Raw genomic sequence first — 19948 nt, 5'->3', positions numbered from 1 at the left:
ACAATTGGCTCCTCCAAGACCATTCATTGCACCAGGTGGAGGCCCAGATGTCTTACGTTAGAGTCCAGCAAAGTCCTCATTGACCTCAACTCAGTGCATAGAGTTCATTGGGGCAGTTCTTGGTCCCATCAAGGCAAGGGATTTTCTTCCCAACCATCATCTCCAGGCCCTCATCCAGCTTATATGTTTCCTGTCCATTTTTCCAGTCACCGTGGTCAGGATATGCTTCTGCCTGTTGGGCCACATGATGACATGCACATATGTAATCCCATTTACCAGACTGCAGCTTGCTCCCTGGAGGTATGGTTGGCATGTGTATATTGCCCCAGCCAGGACAGCATGGACATGGTCATCATGGTGCTGCAACATGAGGAGCGCTAAATCTCCAAAATATACTAGTCAGCATTCCCTTTTACATCTTCCATATCTCTGGTAACAGATGCATCCATCATGGGCATGGGGGCCCATCTGGGGCATCTCACCACTCAGGCGATGTGGTCATCAGAAAAGTTCTCTCTCCACATCGTGTGTGAGCTTCAAGCTGTTCACCTGGCTTGGCTAGCCTTCTTACCTCATCTCCGCAGCAAAAGTGTAGTGGTTCTAACAAACAACATGACAGCCATTTATTATATCAATTGTTAGTGGGCGCACACTCCTCTCCACTGTTCTATTATGTTTGAGTACATCAAATTAATGTGTCAAAATGGGGGAGGCATCCCTTCACAGAGAACCAGGCTAAATCAAAGTAGGTCAAAAAGTGTGTGTATAATGTACATATATTGATTAGAAATAAAGCACCGGGTGGCAGCATAGATACAATTCTGTCTTGAATTTATTGCTTATAGTCAGCTTGCTTTATGCTCCCCTCACACTCCTGTACATTCTTCGATTGTCTTATGCAAGGAGGAGGGTGTATCAGGTCTGTATTAGAAGATACTATCTTCTTCAAATTACTGTTAACTATGTGGAGTATCTCTGGGCACTATATTAAAACACATCTCCAACTATATTTCACTGCACAAGTAATGTTATGTTATTAGTTAAATTAATCCCACCTAATACCTGTATCATGTATGGTAGCTCAGGCTGGCTTACCTACTCTCTCTCCTGCAGTCTTTTGCTTTTCACTCTGTCCCTTTTATCCTGTAAAGCTAATCCTCATTTTTCAAGACTGCTGAACTACACTTCTTGTTTATTTCTGAAGAGCCATGCAGCAAATGCAAAGCTACTGAAAGGAGTAATTGAGTGTGTACTTTTATTAAACCATTGTGTTTACAAAGGAAAATGAGGCGAAGGTAGAAAAGTATAAAACTTCATCAAGAGGGGAACAAGAATAAGTTCAACACTCAGAAAATGTAGGGGATCTCAGGCCTAGTATTCAGAAATTTAAGCCAGTAGAGATAGAGAGAGAACATCTCAGTGCTCAAACAAGAGGTCAGCTAAAAAGTAATAATGGTGGGGAATCCAGAAAGTGGAGTCCTCTGCATGTGCTATGAGCAATTCAGAGCTCCACTAAGGATATGGAGGACCTTTCTTGCCTTCTATTTATTTATACGTCTTTGCCATGTGACTGTTCTACAGCCTGAATTAAGCAGAATGGTGGTCCCAGTCCTCGAGTCAGTGTTTCCCACATGGTGTTCTGCAGAGCCCCAGGGTTCCACGAGGTGAAAATAAGGGTTCTGCAAGAAAATTCCAGTATGATAGCTGACTCCTCTGCGACTCCCTGTGCTGTTGCCACTGAAACAGTAGAACTAAATTTAATTGGTTTAACAGCTGGCAAGGTGGTGGGGAGGGATACAGCCATTCAACCAGCTGAATTTAGTTCCATTATTTCAGCGGTGGCAGGGCAGGGAGCCGCAGAGAGCTCACTAATCTTGCTCCTCAAGTGGCCGCACCCCTCAGACATATGTGGCTTGGCTCACCCTGCCAGTAGAACACCTCCACACCAGCCTTCCATCCACTGGGCGCATGTGTCCGAGCCTAGGTTTCCCAGCCAGCATCACAGATGGTTTAGTCCTGGGGGCCAGCTTGGGGCTGAGGCGGGTTAAGCCTGGGGATGGGGGGGGGTGAATTTGGGGCTCAGAGGGGTTAAGTCTGGGGATGGGGAGTTGAAATTGGTGAATGAGGGCTGAGGCAGGTAGAGTCTAGAGATGGGGTCCGGGTTTCAAGTTTAAAAGGGTTGCATGGCCAAATAAAATTGGGAAACACTGCCTCAGGTTTCCAAATCATGATTGATAATTAGGTCAACATTGAGTGAGTCTGAGCTAACTATCTGTAAAATTGGTCCTTTTGGTTAAGGAATTTCAGCCAGAGCAACACAAAGAAGATTACAAGTAGCCAGTGATATAACTCTTCTGTGCATTAATTTAGATGGCTTTAGTTTTCCATTCCACAAGCCCTTACTTCAAAAAAATTTGGAACATGATATGAATAGTTAAGTGATTACCCATTCTCTGTCACAAGACTCTTCAGGAGAATGGAAAATCAGATGGAATATATAGAAAAATATTTGAGTCAGATTTGGCACAGAGTCCTGAATGTTCATCATTAAATGTAATTCTGCAGCTTCTTCTGACATTAGTGAAGCCATTATACTCTTAACAAGTAAAACAACTTCCAGCATTTTTAACATTTGCCTCTTGATGCAATAGAAAGAGGGGGAATGGTTCTCTATCCAAACAGGGAACTTTTGTTACAAACTAGAAGTTATGTCCAGCATGTTAGGTCCAGATAGTTGGAGGATAGTTAATGTAATTGTAAGGCTGCAGAGACAATCCTGGCAATTACAGGCCAGTAAACCATACTTCAGTACCAGGCAAATAAGTTAAAACTTTAGCAAAAAACAGAACTCGGACACAGAGATGAACACGATATGTTGGGCAGAAGAGATGATTAATTGTTTTAAAAGGGAAACCATGCTTGACTATTCTGTTAGAATTCTTAGAGGAAGTCAACAGATGTGTGGCAAAGGTGATCCTGTGGATCTATCAGAGAGGTAGCCATGTTAGTCTGTATCTTCAAAAATAACAAGTCCTGTGGCACCTTATAAACTATTGGAGATTTTGGAGCATAAGCTTTCATGAGCAAAGACCCACTTCATCAGATACATGTGTGTGTGGTGGGGGGGAGGTTTCAGAGGAGGATTTAAAGAGGGGGGTCTCAGTAAAGAGGAGGGCCAGATCTGACAAGGTCTATTCAGTCAGAGTGGGAATGGCCCAGCACTTTCACAGCATGCCAATCCCTTTTTTCCATTGTTTCTACTCCCTCTTTACCTCCCCTCAGTATTAACCTTGGATTCCATTTTTCCACTTCATATGTCTGAGAAAATTGGTTTTACCCATGAAAGCTCATGACCCAATACATTTGTTAGTCTCTGACGTGTCGCAGGACTGCTTATTTGTTACCCCTTCATGTAATACAAGAACCAGGGATCTCCCAATGAAATTGATAGGCTGCAGTTTTAAAACAAACATAAGGATGTACTGCTTCACACAGCACATACTCAACCATCAGATCAGTGGTGGCAGGGGAAGAAGGAATATTTGTCATCCCACATTGTTCCTTTCTGCACAGAGCCATATTGTGGAAGAGCTCTTTTATGTTTCAAGACATCTCTAAACTAAGAGCAAAGATGTAAATGGTAAATTTTCAAAATTCAGCTTTTGTGATCTAGAAATATAAATTGTAATGGGGTGATATTACACAACTGTTATAGTTCCAAATGAAACTTGGAAGAATTTTAAAATCACTAATACAGGAGACAACGTCATTGTATTTTTCACAAATAGCCTATTGTTAAAATAGATAAACTTGACTGAAGTAGGCAGGGAAAACAAATCTGCAGCTGTATGTGGAAATCTAAAGTTGCTTTTTATATCACTGAGACAGAAAATAAGCTGATGTTCGTTTTGTTTTAGATGAAGATAGACTTTCCAGAAGGAAGAGCATTGTGGACACTGTATCTATTCAGGTGGATATTCTGACAGGCAATAACACAGAGGATAAGGTATGTGGAAAAAAGTGATCATAGGAAGTATTTCTTTCATTCTTTAGACTGTCTCTTCATGAAACTTTTCCAGAGAAACTCTCAAAATCTTTGTCTTGCATGTCTAATTTTCCAGCTCTTCAGAAATAGAGATTTTTATTTAATTGAGGCTAACGTACATAACAGTATGTGAGTTACTTTTAACTATTAATATGGGCTGTTTTTTCATTGAAACTTCTAGACTAGTTATCTTTCAGGCAGTGTAATGTGCTGAGGAAACTCTACTTATATATCTAATTTCTTTGTAATATACTATGAGACCTTATGTCGTCTTTGAGTAAAATAGAGGTAACTCCAAATATGTAAGATGCCACTGAACATATATGAAGGGGATTGTCTGAGGAAGAGACAAATTGCACACACGTTGTAAATAAGTCTTAATTTTTTCTCTTCTATTTTCAGGAATTTATAATTATTTAAAACGGGAAAGAATTGATAGAATCAAATGAAAGATACAGATGTGAGGTACAGGGATTGTGACTAACTTGTAGGAAAGCTACAGTATGACTAACTGAAAAATCTTAGACTGCTTTCTGAACAGATACTCCATTTCCCACGGCGATGGAAATTTACCCCCAGTCCTGCCAAAAATAGTGTGCTTTAGCATAAAATGTAAGCTCTTTCTTCTACTTAAAGCTTGTCTCAGGAAATGTGTAAAGCGTAGGTGAAAAACAATTTTATGTGAGTACTAAAGAGCAGGCTCATTTACATCATCACCTGAGCAGGCATATAAATATTAGTGTCTTACCCAAATGCCATTTAGTTTTATGTGTGTAATCCTAAACCTGTGTTGAGAGGACATTATGATTTCAAATTTAAACTCAGTAGAGTAGTTAAGAAATACAAAACTAAAGGTTGCCTGTGCAGGTTTAATTCTTTCCCTTGTACCTCCATGGTTTAATTCTTTCCCTTGATCATGTCCGAGTTTTTCACAGGACTCCTGCCTCATACAGTTCACGGGGGATTCTGCTCACTGAAAGAGTAGTTATTTCATATTCTGCCTCATCTTCATTAAAATTGTGCCCTGCTTATACCTTACATCACACTATTCAAACCCTGCTATGAGCTTTAATTTCCTTGGAGGCTTTTGTATGGTGTTCTCAATATAATGTCTCAGTGCATCGCACATACTGCCTATTTTCCCATACCCCAGCATGATGGGGAACCGAGGCAGAGAAGCTAAGATCAGAAGTATGTGCTAATTTTAAGCATGCAACTTGGTGTTTACGGCTCTTAGCTCATTGTCTCCTTGCCCAGTGTATCTCAGTCCTCACATCTCATCCCACCTTTCCCTAAACTGATTCGCAGTCTCATCCTCCCCTCTTCACCCAACTCCCACTTCTCTGAGCTAAGTTTTACATTCCCTAGTTCCCAGCCCCATTCTTTCCAACCCACACCATGCTCTTTATTCCACTCTGCTCTTTCACCTGTATTTTATCACAGTCTGAGTCTGAATTCCAGGTAAGGCTTTTGTAAATTGCAGTTTTTCACAGGCTTATAATTTGGCAGGATTGTTCTTTCTCTTTCCCCATGGTGGAGAAATGGTAAAAAGCACATACTGTTACACAAGCTGCCCTTTGATACATTTCAGATATATATTATAAAGCATGAAGGTACGAGATAAAATGTATTTTTCCTTAATCTCATTTGCAGAAGCTGCTGAAATATTTTTGCTGAAATTTACCAAACAGCAATAATAATAATAATAATAATCAACCTGAAGCAAATCCCAGCCAGAGAAATTTCAGCACAGATAGTTAACTTTGTAAACATATTGTCTACACTTGCATTCCTCTTTTGAAAGAGGTATGGAAATGAGGTAAATCGAAAATGCACATGGGACATAAATTTGCGTATATGACACCTCATTTGCATATTCTAATTTCAGAAGAGCTTCTTTCGAAAGTAAACCCATCTTCAAAAGAATCCTTCTTCCCATTAAATAAAGGGACAAAGGATTCTTTCGAAGATGGGGTTTACTTTCGAAAGAGCAGCGTCTACACTGGCTTTCTTCTTTCGAAAGAAGCTCTTTTGAAATTCAGAATATGCAAGTGAGGCGATGAATATGCAAATTTATACCTCATTTGCATAACGCATAAGACCCATAATGAACTGAAAAATGGGTCTTATAATGAATGATGTATCAGGCAGGCATAAGTATAGCTTGAACTGCCAACACTGTCTGTAATAAAATAGGAGGATCGCTACAAATCTTTTTTCTTCTGCATTATACTACTCTTTAATCGCAAGGGTATATCTGCACGGTAAAGTTATTTTGAAATAACAGCAGCTATTTTTAAATAACTGTCCTAGCATTTCCACAAAGCAACTGCTATTTTGAAATAATTTCAAAATAAAGGTTGGCTTATTTCAAAATTGGTAAACCTCATTCTACAAGGAATAGTTCCTATTTTGAAATAACTTTCAAAATAGGTGCTGTCAAGATAGGGAATAGAGCCAATTTCAAAATAGGACATAGTGCATCCTGTGGCTGTATTTCAAAATAGGTTCTTGTGTGTGTAAATGCTATATTTCAAAATAGCTAAGTGGTATTTCAAAATGCATTTTTGTGTGTAGCAGCATTATTTTGAAATAAGCTATTCAAGAATAGCTTTTTTTCTAAGTAAGGCTGCTATGTGGACATACCCACAATGAAGCATAGCAATGGTGAAGAAATAAGACTACTTTACATATTCACATTAATCTGCCTCTTAAATAAAAATTCTTTTGGGCTAAAAACTGTAAAAGGTATTTAGACGTTGCGTGACTCATCATTGTTGTGCCCAGCTGGTTGAGGAGCCTAAATCTCATTTTTAAAGAGAGAGAGGCTCTCAGGTAACCATTGGGATTTTGTCTAAATCCCTTTTGAAACACACAACAACTCCTTTGAAAATCTGGGGCTTGGTCTTGGGGAAAAAAGCATTGTGCTAGTTGAGACAATTGTGGTTGTAACTTTACTTATTCTATATGGCTGTGTCTGCACTAGCCAAAAACTTTGAAATGACCATGCAAATGGCCATTTCGAAGTTTACTAATGAAGTGCTGAAATACATATTCAGCACCTCATTAGAATGCAGGCGGCCACGGCACTTCAAAATTGATGCGGCTCGCCGCCGCGTGGCTCATCCAGATGGGGCTCCTTTTCAAAAGGACCCCGGCTACTTCGAAGTCTCCTTATTCCTGTCTGCTCATAGGAATAAGGGGACTTCGAAGTAGGCGGGGTCCTTTTGAAAAGGAGCCCCATCTGGATGAGCTGTGCAGTGGCAAGCCACGTCAATTTTGAAGTGCTACAGCTGCCCACATGCTAATGAGGTGCTGAATATGTATTTCAGCACTTCATTAGTAAACTTCGAAATGGCCATTTGCATGGCCATTTCAAAGTGTTTGGCTAGTGTAGACGTAGCCTATCAGTATATGTTATTTCACTGAAGTAAAAATCACTTATTTCCTTTAGGTAAATAATGCTGAAGAAATCACCTTTGAAGCATTGAAGAAAGCAATTGGTGAGATTTATCACAATGTTACATTTACACTTCTCCAGTAAGCTCGTTTCCACACTGACACAGAAGACCAACCCTGTCAGGGTCAATCTTCTGTGGTTTTCTTTCATTCATGCGTGAAATGGAGCTTTCCTGGGTTAACAATGACCCCAAACTCCTTGCAAGCAGCGAGAATTGAGGAGGGTTAACGGGAGAAATGCTCCCATAGGCCTTCTTCCAATTGACTTAACTAAAATTGCACATCAGCAGTTGACTGCTATGTCTAGTATAGACGTAGCCTAAACGAAATGTTTGTCTCAAAAAAGCTTTGCTAACATAGCACACTTAAATTGCAGTTTGTTTCTCAGCATGCAGCAAGTTGATTTGAAACCACAAACCATTTGAATGGGGTGGTGTCCAACCAGTTCTGAAGCAGTAGCCACTACAGTGGCTACAACTATAGCAAACTAGCCTCATTCTGAAAATATATTTATTGTTCAAGCCAACTAGCCACACTCAACCAGCCAAATAGCTGCATGTGGTTAGTGGCGAACGTGTTGGACACCATGGCTTTAAATGCTCTTCAGCATTTCTTAGAGAACTCTTCTCTTTACTGCTATCTTATATGACTTGCTGGTAAATCGATTCTTATTTTTAACTGTTTCTGGAATTTTGTCTTTTCAGAGCAAGGCTTAAAAACAAGCAGTTCATACCAGTTCATACAATGTTTTATCCTTAGCTAGTGTGAATTTCAAGTAGGAAATATCTGTAAAGCACCTTTTAATAACCTTTTGAACAAAGGTTCAAGTCCTCAAAGGGCGTTCTCTAAATTTGTCTAAAATTATGAGCTTCAGAGTAATGCCATTTTGTCTCACTTACATGTCAGATATGCTCAGTTTATGATTAAAACAGGTGTTTTTCTAACTGCCAAGCCAGCAAACTTAAGGTCTAAAAATGCAACTCAGTTCTTCCGTCTAACAAATCACCACCAGTAAGAAATATTATGCAAGTCAAACTGTGCCCCCAGTTACACATATCAAAGTGTGACTTGGAGCGTAGTTACCAAGACAACATGGTGTTACGAGGGTATAACATGGTTTGCAAACTTTGCTGCTGGCTGTGATGAATGAGAATAAAGAATCCAAATTGACTTCCTGATCCTGGGTTATATTTGTTAGGCCAGCTATTGGAAGAAAAAAATGAATAGTATATAGATTTCATGATCTTGTGTACACTTGAAAAAATTAGTACCAATATCTGGTTTAAGTATATTGGATAAAACAATCTACATAAAGTCTTAGCACCTATTTTCAGCCTGTTGCCACACGTGGGCAAGAAGATAACAGAAGATGGATAGTGGATTGCATAGTGTAATACTATAAACCCAGGAACATGGTCACTGAATAATGTTTGGACCACATTCCGCTGTATCTGTGGTGACTGTCTGTGCTGAAACAATAACTTACTGGGCAAATCTTACAGTCCCTGTGTAGACTAAACTACTCCTAATGGACTGAGTAGGAACTAAGGTGGGACCAGAGAGTATGATGATATATTCCCTTTTGTACACTAATTCTCTCGTGCATGTTCCATTTTTAAAGGGAATTTGATTAGCTAGAATTTACTCCATAAATCTGTCTAAGCTGCAGCTACTTTTTGCCATTCATTTAAAAGGTAATTTTTATGTCTTTGTTTTAAGTAGTAATAGAAAGTGAAAAGATATAAACCTCTTAATGTTTTGTCATTTCACTTATTGTAAGAAGTCTGTATAAGCATAAATTAGAATTGTCTTCATTTTTTAAAAGATAACACTGGTCTTGAAGAGCAGGAGAAAGAAAGGAGGCGTCTTGTGATTGAAAAGTTCCAGAAAGCACCTTTTGAAGAAATTGCCGCACAGTGTGAAACAAAAGTGAGTATTTGGAACATTTATTTTGTTTGAAAGGCTTTCATGCAATTGGTAATGATATGGAGATACAGGAGTAGAAAGTGACTTGTGACAGGGTTTACTATTCAGAGAAAACAGTTATTGCCTTTATCTGTGCCCTGAGTTTTTAATCTGTATAGGAAATCACAGTTATTTATCCTATCAATGGATTGGGCCCCCCTACACCCAATGAACTTATTATTACTTCTGTTGGCATTGCCTTAATGAGGAGTGACCCTAGTTGTAGACTAGGACCCACCATGCTAGGGATCCGTATGTGAACCGTCTTTCATTTGGGCTGCATTGCAAAATTAGATTGACCTGTAAACACAGCAGCAATTAAATTGGCTGTTGGGTGTTCAAGCAGGAGAACTTCCACAGCTGTTGATGCCCCATGACAAGAACTTACACTGACTGAAGTGAGGCATTGTGTGGGTGCTAAAAGCCTCATGGTCTTGCAGTTGGAGCCCCTTCCTTGGGGCTGTGAGCTAGGTGGGGTTCAGTTTCACAGCAGAAAGCCTACCAGCAGTGAAATTGAGATTCATGTTAGTTTCATGGCTGTTATGATTGCACATTTCCTTCTCCACCCTTATTCAGGGATGGAATTGGACATGACTTGTGAAATAATAGCTGTTGTGAAAATAACAAGAAAGTCAATTTTATTGCTGATAGACTTCCTGCAGTGAAATTAAGCCTTACCCCAGTCTGACAGCTCTGAAAACTGTGATTTTTATAATATATCATTAAAATATTTATATTTTCCTCCTTGTAGGCAAACTTGCTTCATGATAGACTTGCACAGATATTGGAGCTCACCATTCGGTAAGGTTTTATGCATAAAATTGAATTAATTAAAAGTAAGGATAGTTGATGCTATCTTTTAAGATGCTAGTCTTACATGTGATGTGCTAAATCACTATGGTAGTTGACTTAATTGAAATAATTTCATTTATAAAACATTTGATTTCACTGTTACTATTCTAATTGTTTTTATTTAGAGGAAAATATCTTGTATTAAGATCAGCCTATTAGCTTATCGAACATTTTCTGTTTTAAAAAGGTCAACCTGTTTTCTATTCAAACCGTATACTTGCAGATACTGTAGTTAAGAAATAAAACATTTTTTTCCCCATTAAGGCTTTGTCTTCACTTCAGAATGACAGCGTGATCATGGCATCAGCATGGGGAAAGGGATCTCCCAGTGCATTAGGAAAACCACCTTCATCAATGTCTTAGCTCCCAGTGCTGGGAGCTTGTCAACACTGGCATATTACTATGCTAAGTGCAGTGATTTTTCATACCACTGATCAAGATAGTTTCAACACAGATATTTGCTAGTCTAGAGAAGTCCTAAAATTATTGAAGGTCTTCCATGACAGTTGTGCCTATTTAATTAGGGTTTATTTGGGTCTCCAACGAAATTCCACCCTTCTAATACAAACAGCATTGGGCCTATGTTTGAAAAGTATTTGCTGAATGATGTAAAAATAATGTATAGACAACATAGTGCTGGAGTATTTTTACATGTGTGTTTTATATATGTATTTTTCATGCTTACAGGAATGTTGGATCTTCCCTTTTCCCTTTGTTGCGTGTCTAGGAATAAGCTAGCAATCTATGTATTGTGAAGTGCTGCAAGCATCTCTCTTTGCCCACAAAAGCTTATGCTCCAAAATATCTCTTAGTCTATAAGTTGCCACAAAACCTCTCATTTTTGAACATCACTTGTGCACTTTACGTAACACTAAATTAAAAAGCCTTATTTTGATGGGTATGTGGTCATCAGTAACCAGGTCTACACTACAAGGAAAAATCGATTTAAGATACACAACTCCAGCTACATGAACTGTGTAGCTGGAGTCGATTTATCCTAAAATGACTTTTCCTGACGCCTCCCCAGAGGGTGGTCAATGGAAGAAACTCTCCCACTGACTTCCCTTACTCCTTGCATCGTGAGGAGTACCAGGGTCAGTGGTGGAGCCATGATGGTTCAATTTAGGGTGACCCCACTAGGCTCACTAAAGTGAACCCCAGAACATCAACATCAAGTGTAGACACCCAATGAAGGCTAGTGATTCAGGCAAAGATATGAACAAAAATCTGCTACTTTAATTTTTCTTCATTAAACATGTAGGAAAAGGATAGAGTAAGGATGGAAATAAATTTAAGATCAGGTTTTCAAGCAGGTACTCTCTGAAATCAACAGTAATAAGTTACTTGAATACATCATTGTGAAGTCTTAAATCATATGCCTTTGTATTCTCCTTTACAGTCCTCCACCAAGCCCCTCCGGAACGATGACCATTACTGCTGGACATGCTCATTACCAATCTGTTCCCGTCTATGAGATGAAGTTTCCAGATCTTTGTGTGTATTAAGTGTCTTCTGACGTCTGCAGAACATTATTTAGAGTAAAGTACTATAAACAGACCAAGATGAGTTTTCAGGTTCTTAGTTAATTTAGATTAAGTTGGTAGTTTTTTTAGAAAAATGATGGACCTACAGCATATAGGAAAGATTTTTAATAAAACTTTCACGTTTTTAAGTGTTCTCTAACATTTGAAGTTAGGTTTGTTGTGTTACCTTATTGTTTCACATAGTCATTTTTCATATTTCAGTAAGTTTGAAAGTCAGAAATATTTCCTTTCTTTTACCAGCATACTCTAATTTCAAAAACTTAAAAGGTTTACAGAAATAAAGTTTTCTAGAATTGGGGGCTGCATCTGCAGTGTCTAGGGGCTTCCTTCTACTTAGGTTTCCAGATTTGAATGAAGTGCTTTTGGAATGCTAACTCTTACCACATGTATCAATGGAGCAACATCTTAGCTAACTATACGATTGCTGTCCAGTAGTTATTTATTCCATTATTTTGGAACACATTAAATAGGCAACCTTTTACCTGTTCAGTTTCAGTAATAAATATGACTGATCAGACAACTGGTAAATATTGTTCCTGGTGAATAATTAACATAATGTGCTTTTTAGAAATCCAGTACATGTGCTGTTTACTGCCGAAAGTTGCAATGTTCTGCTTGAGAGCTATAAACCCTCCTCTTAAATCTCTGACTTGTGCAATATTTTTTATGTCTTATGTGTATAGTTTACAAAGTACGCTTTTAAAAATACAGTAGTATTTGGAGGTGTCTGAAAGACAAATAAATGATATATATTTAGTATAGCAACAAACTGAGGGCGTTTTAAATGGTTAAGTACTTTAAATATTTGTTCTTATGAGATTATAAACACAGAAGATAAGGTTAAATGTCTCTCTGTGTAACTTAGTAAAATAAACTTTAATGATATTTTGCAAATTGAAAGAAAACTGGATGAATCCTCTTGAAAGTTTATAAATTAGATGTATTTTCAAGAAAAAGCATTTTGAATTTATATGTTTGCATATATTTTTGTTTTATTTGGCATCTCTACCTATGATTAGTGAAACAGATGTGCTGACATTCATAGGTTTAGGTACCTAAGTATAAATATCAAATATATACATGGAGCATAACTTTTTTTTGTTAGTTCTGTACATAAAACTGTACCATACAGTAAGTTGTTTAGGTCTTGGTGGTAATTGACAATGTTGTCTTCATGAGCCATTGAGAAATTATTTGCATAAAACTGAAAAGTTCTAATACTCCAGTGCCATTAGCAGTGAGCTTTGTAGTGTGGGTGTAGCAGGATTTGTCAGAAGCAACAAATGTAATCAAGTTGCATTCTCAATACTTAAATATATGGTTTTGAATTTAACAAGTCAGGGCTGAGATACATAGTATATTCAATTAATAACTCTTATTAGAAATTGACTAGGAAGCTAGCAATATGTTAGTTGCCTCTGGCAATTTTCACACTGCAAAATACAGGGTTTTTCTGGCCTTTTAAACTTTAAAACAATGTTTCTTTAAACTCCTTAAAGGAGTGAAATAGCAGTTTTAGAGACATTTCAGCTATTTAGACTTATGAGATGACACATCAAGAGTTTCAGGACGCATTCACAAAATTCAGAAAGGTAATTGAGACCTTTTTTTCAGTTTGACAGTGCAATCACAGCTGTTAGTGGATGACGAAACCACCTCTTATCTACAGCATTCCGTTGTGATTGTTACTACTGCAGCGTATCTTCCTGATCACATCAGAATCAACTGCATTAGTAGAATTCATTGTCACCTTAGTTTTTAGTTTTCACTTTTTGTTTTTTAAGGTAAGATGTTAGATTTTCACCTATGTAAACAGAGTGTATTTTTTTTAATTAGGTGTAAGCTAGGGATATAATGTAAAACAATCATCATTCACACTGATGTGATTTTTATAAAGTAACACTGCACATTTGTACAAAGAAGAAATAGAATTAGTCTAAAAATATGAAACAAAGAATGTACTTTCCTTTGCACTCTTGTAATACATAAACTGTGGTGTAAATACAGAATATTCTCAGATTAACTGGATTCTGTTGCATGTATGCTGCATGCACAAAATTATAACATTTTGTATGCTATTCATTTGAAGTCTATTGAGGAAGAATTTTTTTTTTCCATTTAATCACAAAATAGGCTACCCACATGACCTAAATTCAAACTAGTCTTGTTCAGGATGTGCACATGTTGAGTTGAAGATCTGTAATCTTCTGGGACTTTGCTTGATATATACTTTTTTCCTTGCTGAAAATGCAGAGAGTCTACAAATTGAGTACTGTCCAAAGTGGCTTCAGATGAGATTTGAGGATTTGTGGAAGCCTGCTGCATATATGTTGTACTGGTAGTTTACTGTAAGTAGTAAATTGTATGTATTTTGAAATCAAATTGTTCAGAATATTGTTTTAATGTATACAATTGCTTTGAATTCTTTTTCTTCCTGGTCTTGAAAAAAGTTGCAAAGCTTAGAATACAAAGTGTGCACACTGGGCCTGTAGAGTCTGTGACTGTTTGAATACTGTTTGAATGTTTATAACTTCATGTCCAGTTGCATTTGTAAGTATTCCAGCTTGTGCTTTAAAATCTTTTAGATGTAATGTCACTTGTGTAATTATGGGTTTTGATAGCAGTTCATTTTAAGGTAAACTATGTGTTAATTCAAAAGACACAAAACTAGCCTATTCAGAGTAGGGCTAATTGTTTGTTTGATGCCATTCATTCTGTACTGTTGGTATCAAACCAGTTTCATGAAATGTAAGACTACACTGTGCAATGTACATTTAAGCAATAAAATAAACCAAAAAGTTGAAATGGCTAAGTTGGTTACAAATTAATTTTACTTAGTATTTACTGGAGATATTTGAGGTTCAGAAATCAGTGCTGTCCTAAATAAAGTACTGGTTTGTTGTTAAGAAGCAAAGCACGCTTTCACTGAATGCAAACCCAAAACATTTCACTTCATCATAAAGTTGGGGTTTTTTGGAAAAGTCCCAACAAAATACTAGGCATCAGAAAATCTTACAATATGACCCTAACAGTATACAAGAATAGCCATACTGGGTGTGTTGAGTGTTTGGCGGAGTGGCAAAATTTGACCTTTTGACCTCTATATATGGTCCAAGTGCAATGATACTTTTTAAAGTCACTAATCGTCCTACTTACAACCGCTTCATTAATGAATTAAGATGCGGAGCTTTTCCGTTTTGGTGGTGTTTGGTACCATTAGCTGGTCTGTAAGAAATCCTGGCTTTTAGAAAGTTAGGTGTGTCTGCAATTTCATTTAGAAGTAAAAGTGTGTGTGTGCGCGCGCGTGCACGCACGCAACCTTATCAGTTCCCAAAACCAGCCTGTCTGGTTTACCAACTTCCAGCAATACCTCGATGGCCTCAGCATACGCTCATCCCTCATTAAACAAGTACTTCACTTACGAGTGCTCACTTAAACAAGGGACACATTTATTTACCTTAATTCACTTGACAAGTGAACTCCCCCTGCTAATACGAGGCTAATCCCCTCCCCACGGTGCCAACCTGCCCTAGTCTGACCCCCCCCGCTGGCCTCGCAGCCCCTACCTGTGGCAGCCTGACCTCCCCGCCTCCGCAGCCCCATGGCAGCTTGACCTCCACACCTCCGCCGGCCCTGGCACAGCCTGACCCCCCCCCCCTCCCCCTGCTATCCCTGCGGCAGCCTGACCCCACACCTCCGCCAGCCCTGCGGCAGCCTGACCCCATGCCAGCCTCATGGCCCCAACCTGCGGCAGCCTTAAACCTCCCCCCACCACCTCCAGTGGCCCCACAGACTGGCCCCGTGGCAGCCTGACCCCCGCCTCCCCTTTCTGCCGGCACGGTAGACCTAACCTACCGCAGCCTGACCCCACACTCCCGCTGGACCACGCACCCAACCTTCAGCAGCCTGAATCCCCCACAGACCCAACCAGCCACCAGGTTTTAACCCTTCCTCCCACACATGGCCCTAAACTGCCCCCATCCTTAACCTTTTCCAACCCCCAAACCTAAGGTTCACATACCTTCCAAAAGCAGCGCCACATGCTGCCACTCCTTCGCTGAGCTCTAGGAACCAATCAGAGATTTTTATATGTATTTTAATGAGAATTCAGTGTCCCTCCTTATGAGTTTTCACCTACAAGCACAAAGTTGGGAACCAATTGTGCTCATATAGCAAAGGTGAGTGTAATAGGAGCTAAGCCCTGCAAAAGAACCCATCCATGAAAGAGAAAGAGGCTGCCAGCAAGAGAAGATCGAAGTCCCATCTGCTGTTAGCTGAAGACTTATGGTTGTCCAGAGTCCTGGGATAGCGGTGATGACTCATGGTCATACAGTGTCATGGGGCCGTGGGGCAGCACAAGAGCTAGGGACTGAAGTATAAAACGATGCGTGCAAAGGTATAAGGCTAGGAGTTGTTCTTGTCCTCACAACTCTTCAGGCGTTAGTCTCAGCTGTCCGGGGAGGCAGTAGGTGGCCCAGGGCTTTGGCTCGGGACCCCAGCACCTCTCCCCAGGATGGATGGTACTGATTGCTCCTGAGTACTACGCTGACAAGAGAGAACAAGCTAACAAGGGGGTCAAAAGATTAGTTCTCCATCCTGGATTCATGACTATAAGCAACCACACTGGACCTCTATGTCTTGGCTTCCTCCACTCCATGCAACTCTCACCTGCATGAGTTCAGCAGGGTAAGGGTGTGTGTGTAGGAGGGTGTGAAGGTGTGTGCTTGAAAACTGGTTCCCTTTTCCTTTAATCCAATAATAGCATTTAATAAAATACTTATAAGTGTAACCCTGAGGTGGTCTTTAGTGGAAATAAGGTAGCATAGTTTATAGTTACAAGTTAATGTTTGGGCTTTTGTCCAAAAACAGTGTTTCCACTATCACAGCCTGTCTGGCCCCCTACTATCTCTTACCTAGCAATATTTTTTTTAAACTTTTCTAGGAGCATGATAGTTCAATGATTTGAGCATTGGCCTTGTAAAACCAGGGTTGTAAATTCAATCCTTGAGGAGGCCATTTAGGGGTCTGGGGCAGATATATTTAAAAAAATAAATCGGTCAGGGATGGTGCTTGGTCCTGCCGAGAGGGTAGGGGACTGGACTTGATGACCTCTCGGGGTCCTTTCCATCTCCATATGCAGTAAACACCCAATATGTGCAATTTTGACTTGTGCTTAATTTGTGTTAATGCGTGTTAAATGCAAGTCAAAATCTTGGCCATGCTCCAGCCCCTGTCTCTCCCGGCTGGAGGAAGCCAGGGCACAGAGCCACAATGGTGCAGCTTCTCCCTGGCTTCCCCGGCTGGGAGAAGCCAGGGAACAGACAGCCACAGCACTGCAGCTTCTCCCCAGCTTCCTCCAGCTGGTGTCCTCATCAGTTTCCTAGCTCTACCAAGTTGCATGGGAAATTTGACTTACCAGAATGCAATCCCCACCTAAGTTGGGGGTCTACTGTATTAACTATATTGTATGTTCTAGATAGCTGAGCCCTATGGGTTCCTTTAGAAACCAGCTCCCTTCTCTTTATTCCTAGGATTTCTTTCACAAATAAGTCTCTGTCTCAAGTCATAGTAGCTATTTTACATCATGGAGCCCTGACTGTTCTCGAGATAGCTGTGATCAGTAGCTTATGGATTATGGTAGGATAGCCACTTTCTGAGTGAGGTGGGATGTGTTAACAACATGAAGCTAAAGGCTTCTGTCCATTTACAAAGGCAAATTGAACAATGAAGGCAAATTCTGGGCCAGGTCAGGCCCTGCCCACGGAAAATACAATGTCTTCCAACAACACGGCTGCATCTATACTGGTGGCTAGCTGAATTGTGGGTTTTCCCAAACCCTAGTCATGTCAGCATAATTTTAAAGTATAGATCAAGCCAGTAGGAGTTACAAGCAGCAGCCAGAACTCATACAACCTGATGACAGCAACTTGACTTTTGGAAGCTGAATAGTTACAGCAGTTTAGCAATTACCCAAGACTGCAGGTTGCTACCTGGCCATACATTGGCACAAAGAGATCTGCATTTGGGTGTTGTGGTACTGCAAACGTGCTTTGAAATAAAGGTAGTCCTACTGACTTGTGGGGTGATTATTACCTATGTTCCTGAAATGCCATATCTTGGCTAACTGTGCTGGTAAAATAGTGACATGCTTATAATGTAGCCTGTCTAGCATAAGACAGGTACAGGTCGTTTGAATAGAGCAGTCTCTGAAGGTAAATAAAGCTGAAGACATTATTGGCATGTAACTTTACCTCTGAATGAAGGTATTGTGTTCATTGTAAGCTGGAGCATTCTGCATCTAATATTAAATCCTAACAGTTACCAGAAAAGACTTTCTTTGAAATGTTAGTTTTAGATGAGGGTTTCAGAGTACACACTGCAATATATATCAAAGGAATTAGCTTGTGCTTATTTGAATTTGCTAATTGTCAGGTCCATTTCTATCAAAGGCCAGTTTTACCTTTCAGCTAATTAGATGACTGACTTTTTTTTTCGTCTTTTAATTTACAAATGATGAGGAGTAGACACGTTGCAGTCATTCTGCCAAAAAGGCTGTTAGGATAACTTTTAAAGGCCCAGTTCTAAAATTAGCACAAATGACCATTGTGTAGTAGCAAAACCCATCCTCTGTCAGATGAAAATAAAAGGCAGTGACATTTTATAAATTGATCCTTTGTTTGTTTGTTTTTTGCTAAAGGGGACATTAAATGGTCATTTTCGGACCTAACAGTACATCTTAAAGTAATCTGGTTTGGTTTTGCTTGTGGATGTTATTTCTCAAGACATTTGCCCAGCCCTCCGCTTTGCCAACCTGTGTGTCTTTGTAATTAAATGTTAGTGCAGGGGCTGTAAACTTAGTCCTTTCTATCTGTTCCACAACATGAAATTGTTTGGCTTTCCACATGTTATCTGGCCTTTTTGCCTTAGTCAGCATTATGAGAACATTAGGTAAATACAGTACGCAAAATTCCTTTAAAATCCTGTGCTGTATTTGGAAGTTTTGATGACTTATCATAAAACTGAGAACTATGTGACATTTGCCATCTTTTTTAAAAAAGCAGTAAAAGATAGAAAAACACAGGTAGCGTCCACACTTGCCACAGAAGATAGAACACTTAGGTTCGATCTTCCAGGGTGCCCTTTTGTGCATGTGTGAAACGGCATGTTGTGGGGGTCAATGTCGACCCAGGAACTCCTTGCGAGCTGCCAGGATTAAGGAATGCAACAAGAGGAGCACTTCCATCGGCATTCTGCAGTGAGGACAGGGACCAATATTGCCAGCTGTAAAATCAATTTTTGGTATATAATTGGTGTACCTAAAATTGGGTAGCAGCCATAGATACTCAAGTTTGGTGTAGATCCAGCCACATAGTCCTGCCTCAGTGCAAGGGGCTAGACTAGATGACCTTGTATGGCCTCTTCCACTCCTGCATTACTTGCAACATGGAGCACAACCAGTGGAGAGAAAGCTTGTGCCAGTGACAGACCAGAGGCTTTACAATGGATATATTGCAGGCAGTGTTCTCTGTAAGCTAAACTCTAGGGTGGCCACCCAGGAGAGACTCAGGTGCTGTCCAGTTTATTAGCAGAACACCCCCAGCCTTCAGCTTGTGTTTCTACTGGGTGTTTATTATGTGTTTCCTCACATAATAAAATTTAATCCACCCACAGGTGGAAGAATTAGAGGGAACACTGGTTGGAGGCACAAGCTACCATTCATCATCATCAATAACTGTAGGCTCAGCACCCTTTGTCTGATGCCTCTCTCGCTAGTTCCTTCCATCTTTCCCTGTCCAGTGCAGAGTGGCTTAGTTTCTGTAGTCTAGCTCCGCACCAGTCTACTATATCATCTCTCCATTCTTTGCGGGGTCTGCCTCTCCTATTCGAACCATCCATTATGCCGAATACCAGGGTCTTGATTTTTCGTTTGTTCATTCTGCAAATATGCCCAAATAGTTGTAGCTTCCGTTTTATAACCTTCTGCAGCAGGTTCTCTTTTTGGCTGTATCATTCTATATAATTCATCATTGGTGACCTTCTGCATCCATCCTGTTCTCAGAATCTTTCTCTAACAACTCCTTTC

At 39.7% G+C, this 19948-nt stretch overlaps 1 protein-coding gene across 6 annotated transcripts in view; it reads left to right on the top strand.

Moving 5' to 3' along the window:
• The window catches only part of EFR3A (EFR3 homolog A), a 121113-nt gene extending 106442 nt beyond the window's left edge, over nucleotides 1-14671 (top strand). For 3 of the 6 annotated variants that reach the window (XM_074986648.1, XM_074986649.1, XM_074986647.1), the window contains exons 20-24: nucleotides 3918-4006; nucleotides 7500-7548; nucleotides 9330-9433; nucleotides 10221-10270; nucleotides 11721-14671. In XM_074986648.1, the coding sequence (XP_074842749.1) occupies nucleotides 3918-4006; nucleotides 7500-7548; nucleotides 9330-9433; nucleotides 10221-10270; nucleotides 11721-11826 (398 nt within the window). In that variant the 3' untranslated portion in view covers nucleotides 11827-14671. The remainder of the gene's footprint in view (nucleotides 1-3917; nucleotides 4007-7499; nucleotides 7549-9329; nucleotides 9434-10220; nucleotides 10271-11720) is intronic. The other 3 variants (XR_012644337.1, XM_074986651.1, XM_074986650.1) reach the window with 3 other exon arrangements.
• The last annotated feature ends 5277 nt before the right edge of the window (nucleotides 14672-19948 follow it).

Source organism: Carettochelys insculpta, chromosome 2 (genome assembly GCF_033958435.1).
Source record: "Carettochelys insculpta isolate YL-2023 chromosome 2, ASM3395843v1, whole genome shotgun sequence".
In the NCBI taxonomy this organism is placed as follows: Eukaryota; Metazoa; Chordata; order Testudines; family Carettochelyidae; genus Carettochelys; species Carettochelys insculpta.
This window is presented reverse-complemented; position numbering and strand designations above follow the sequence as displayed.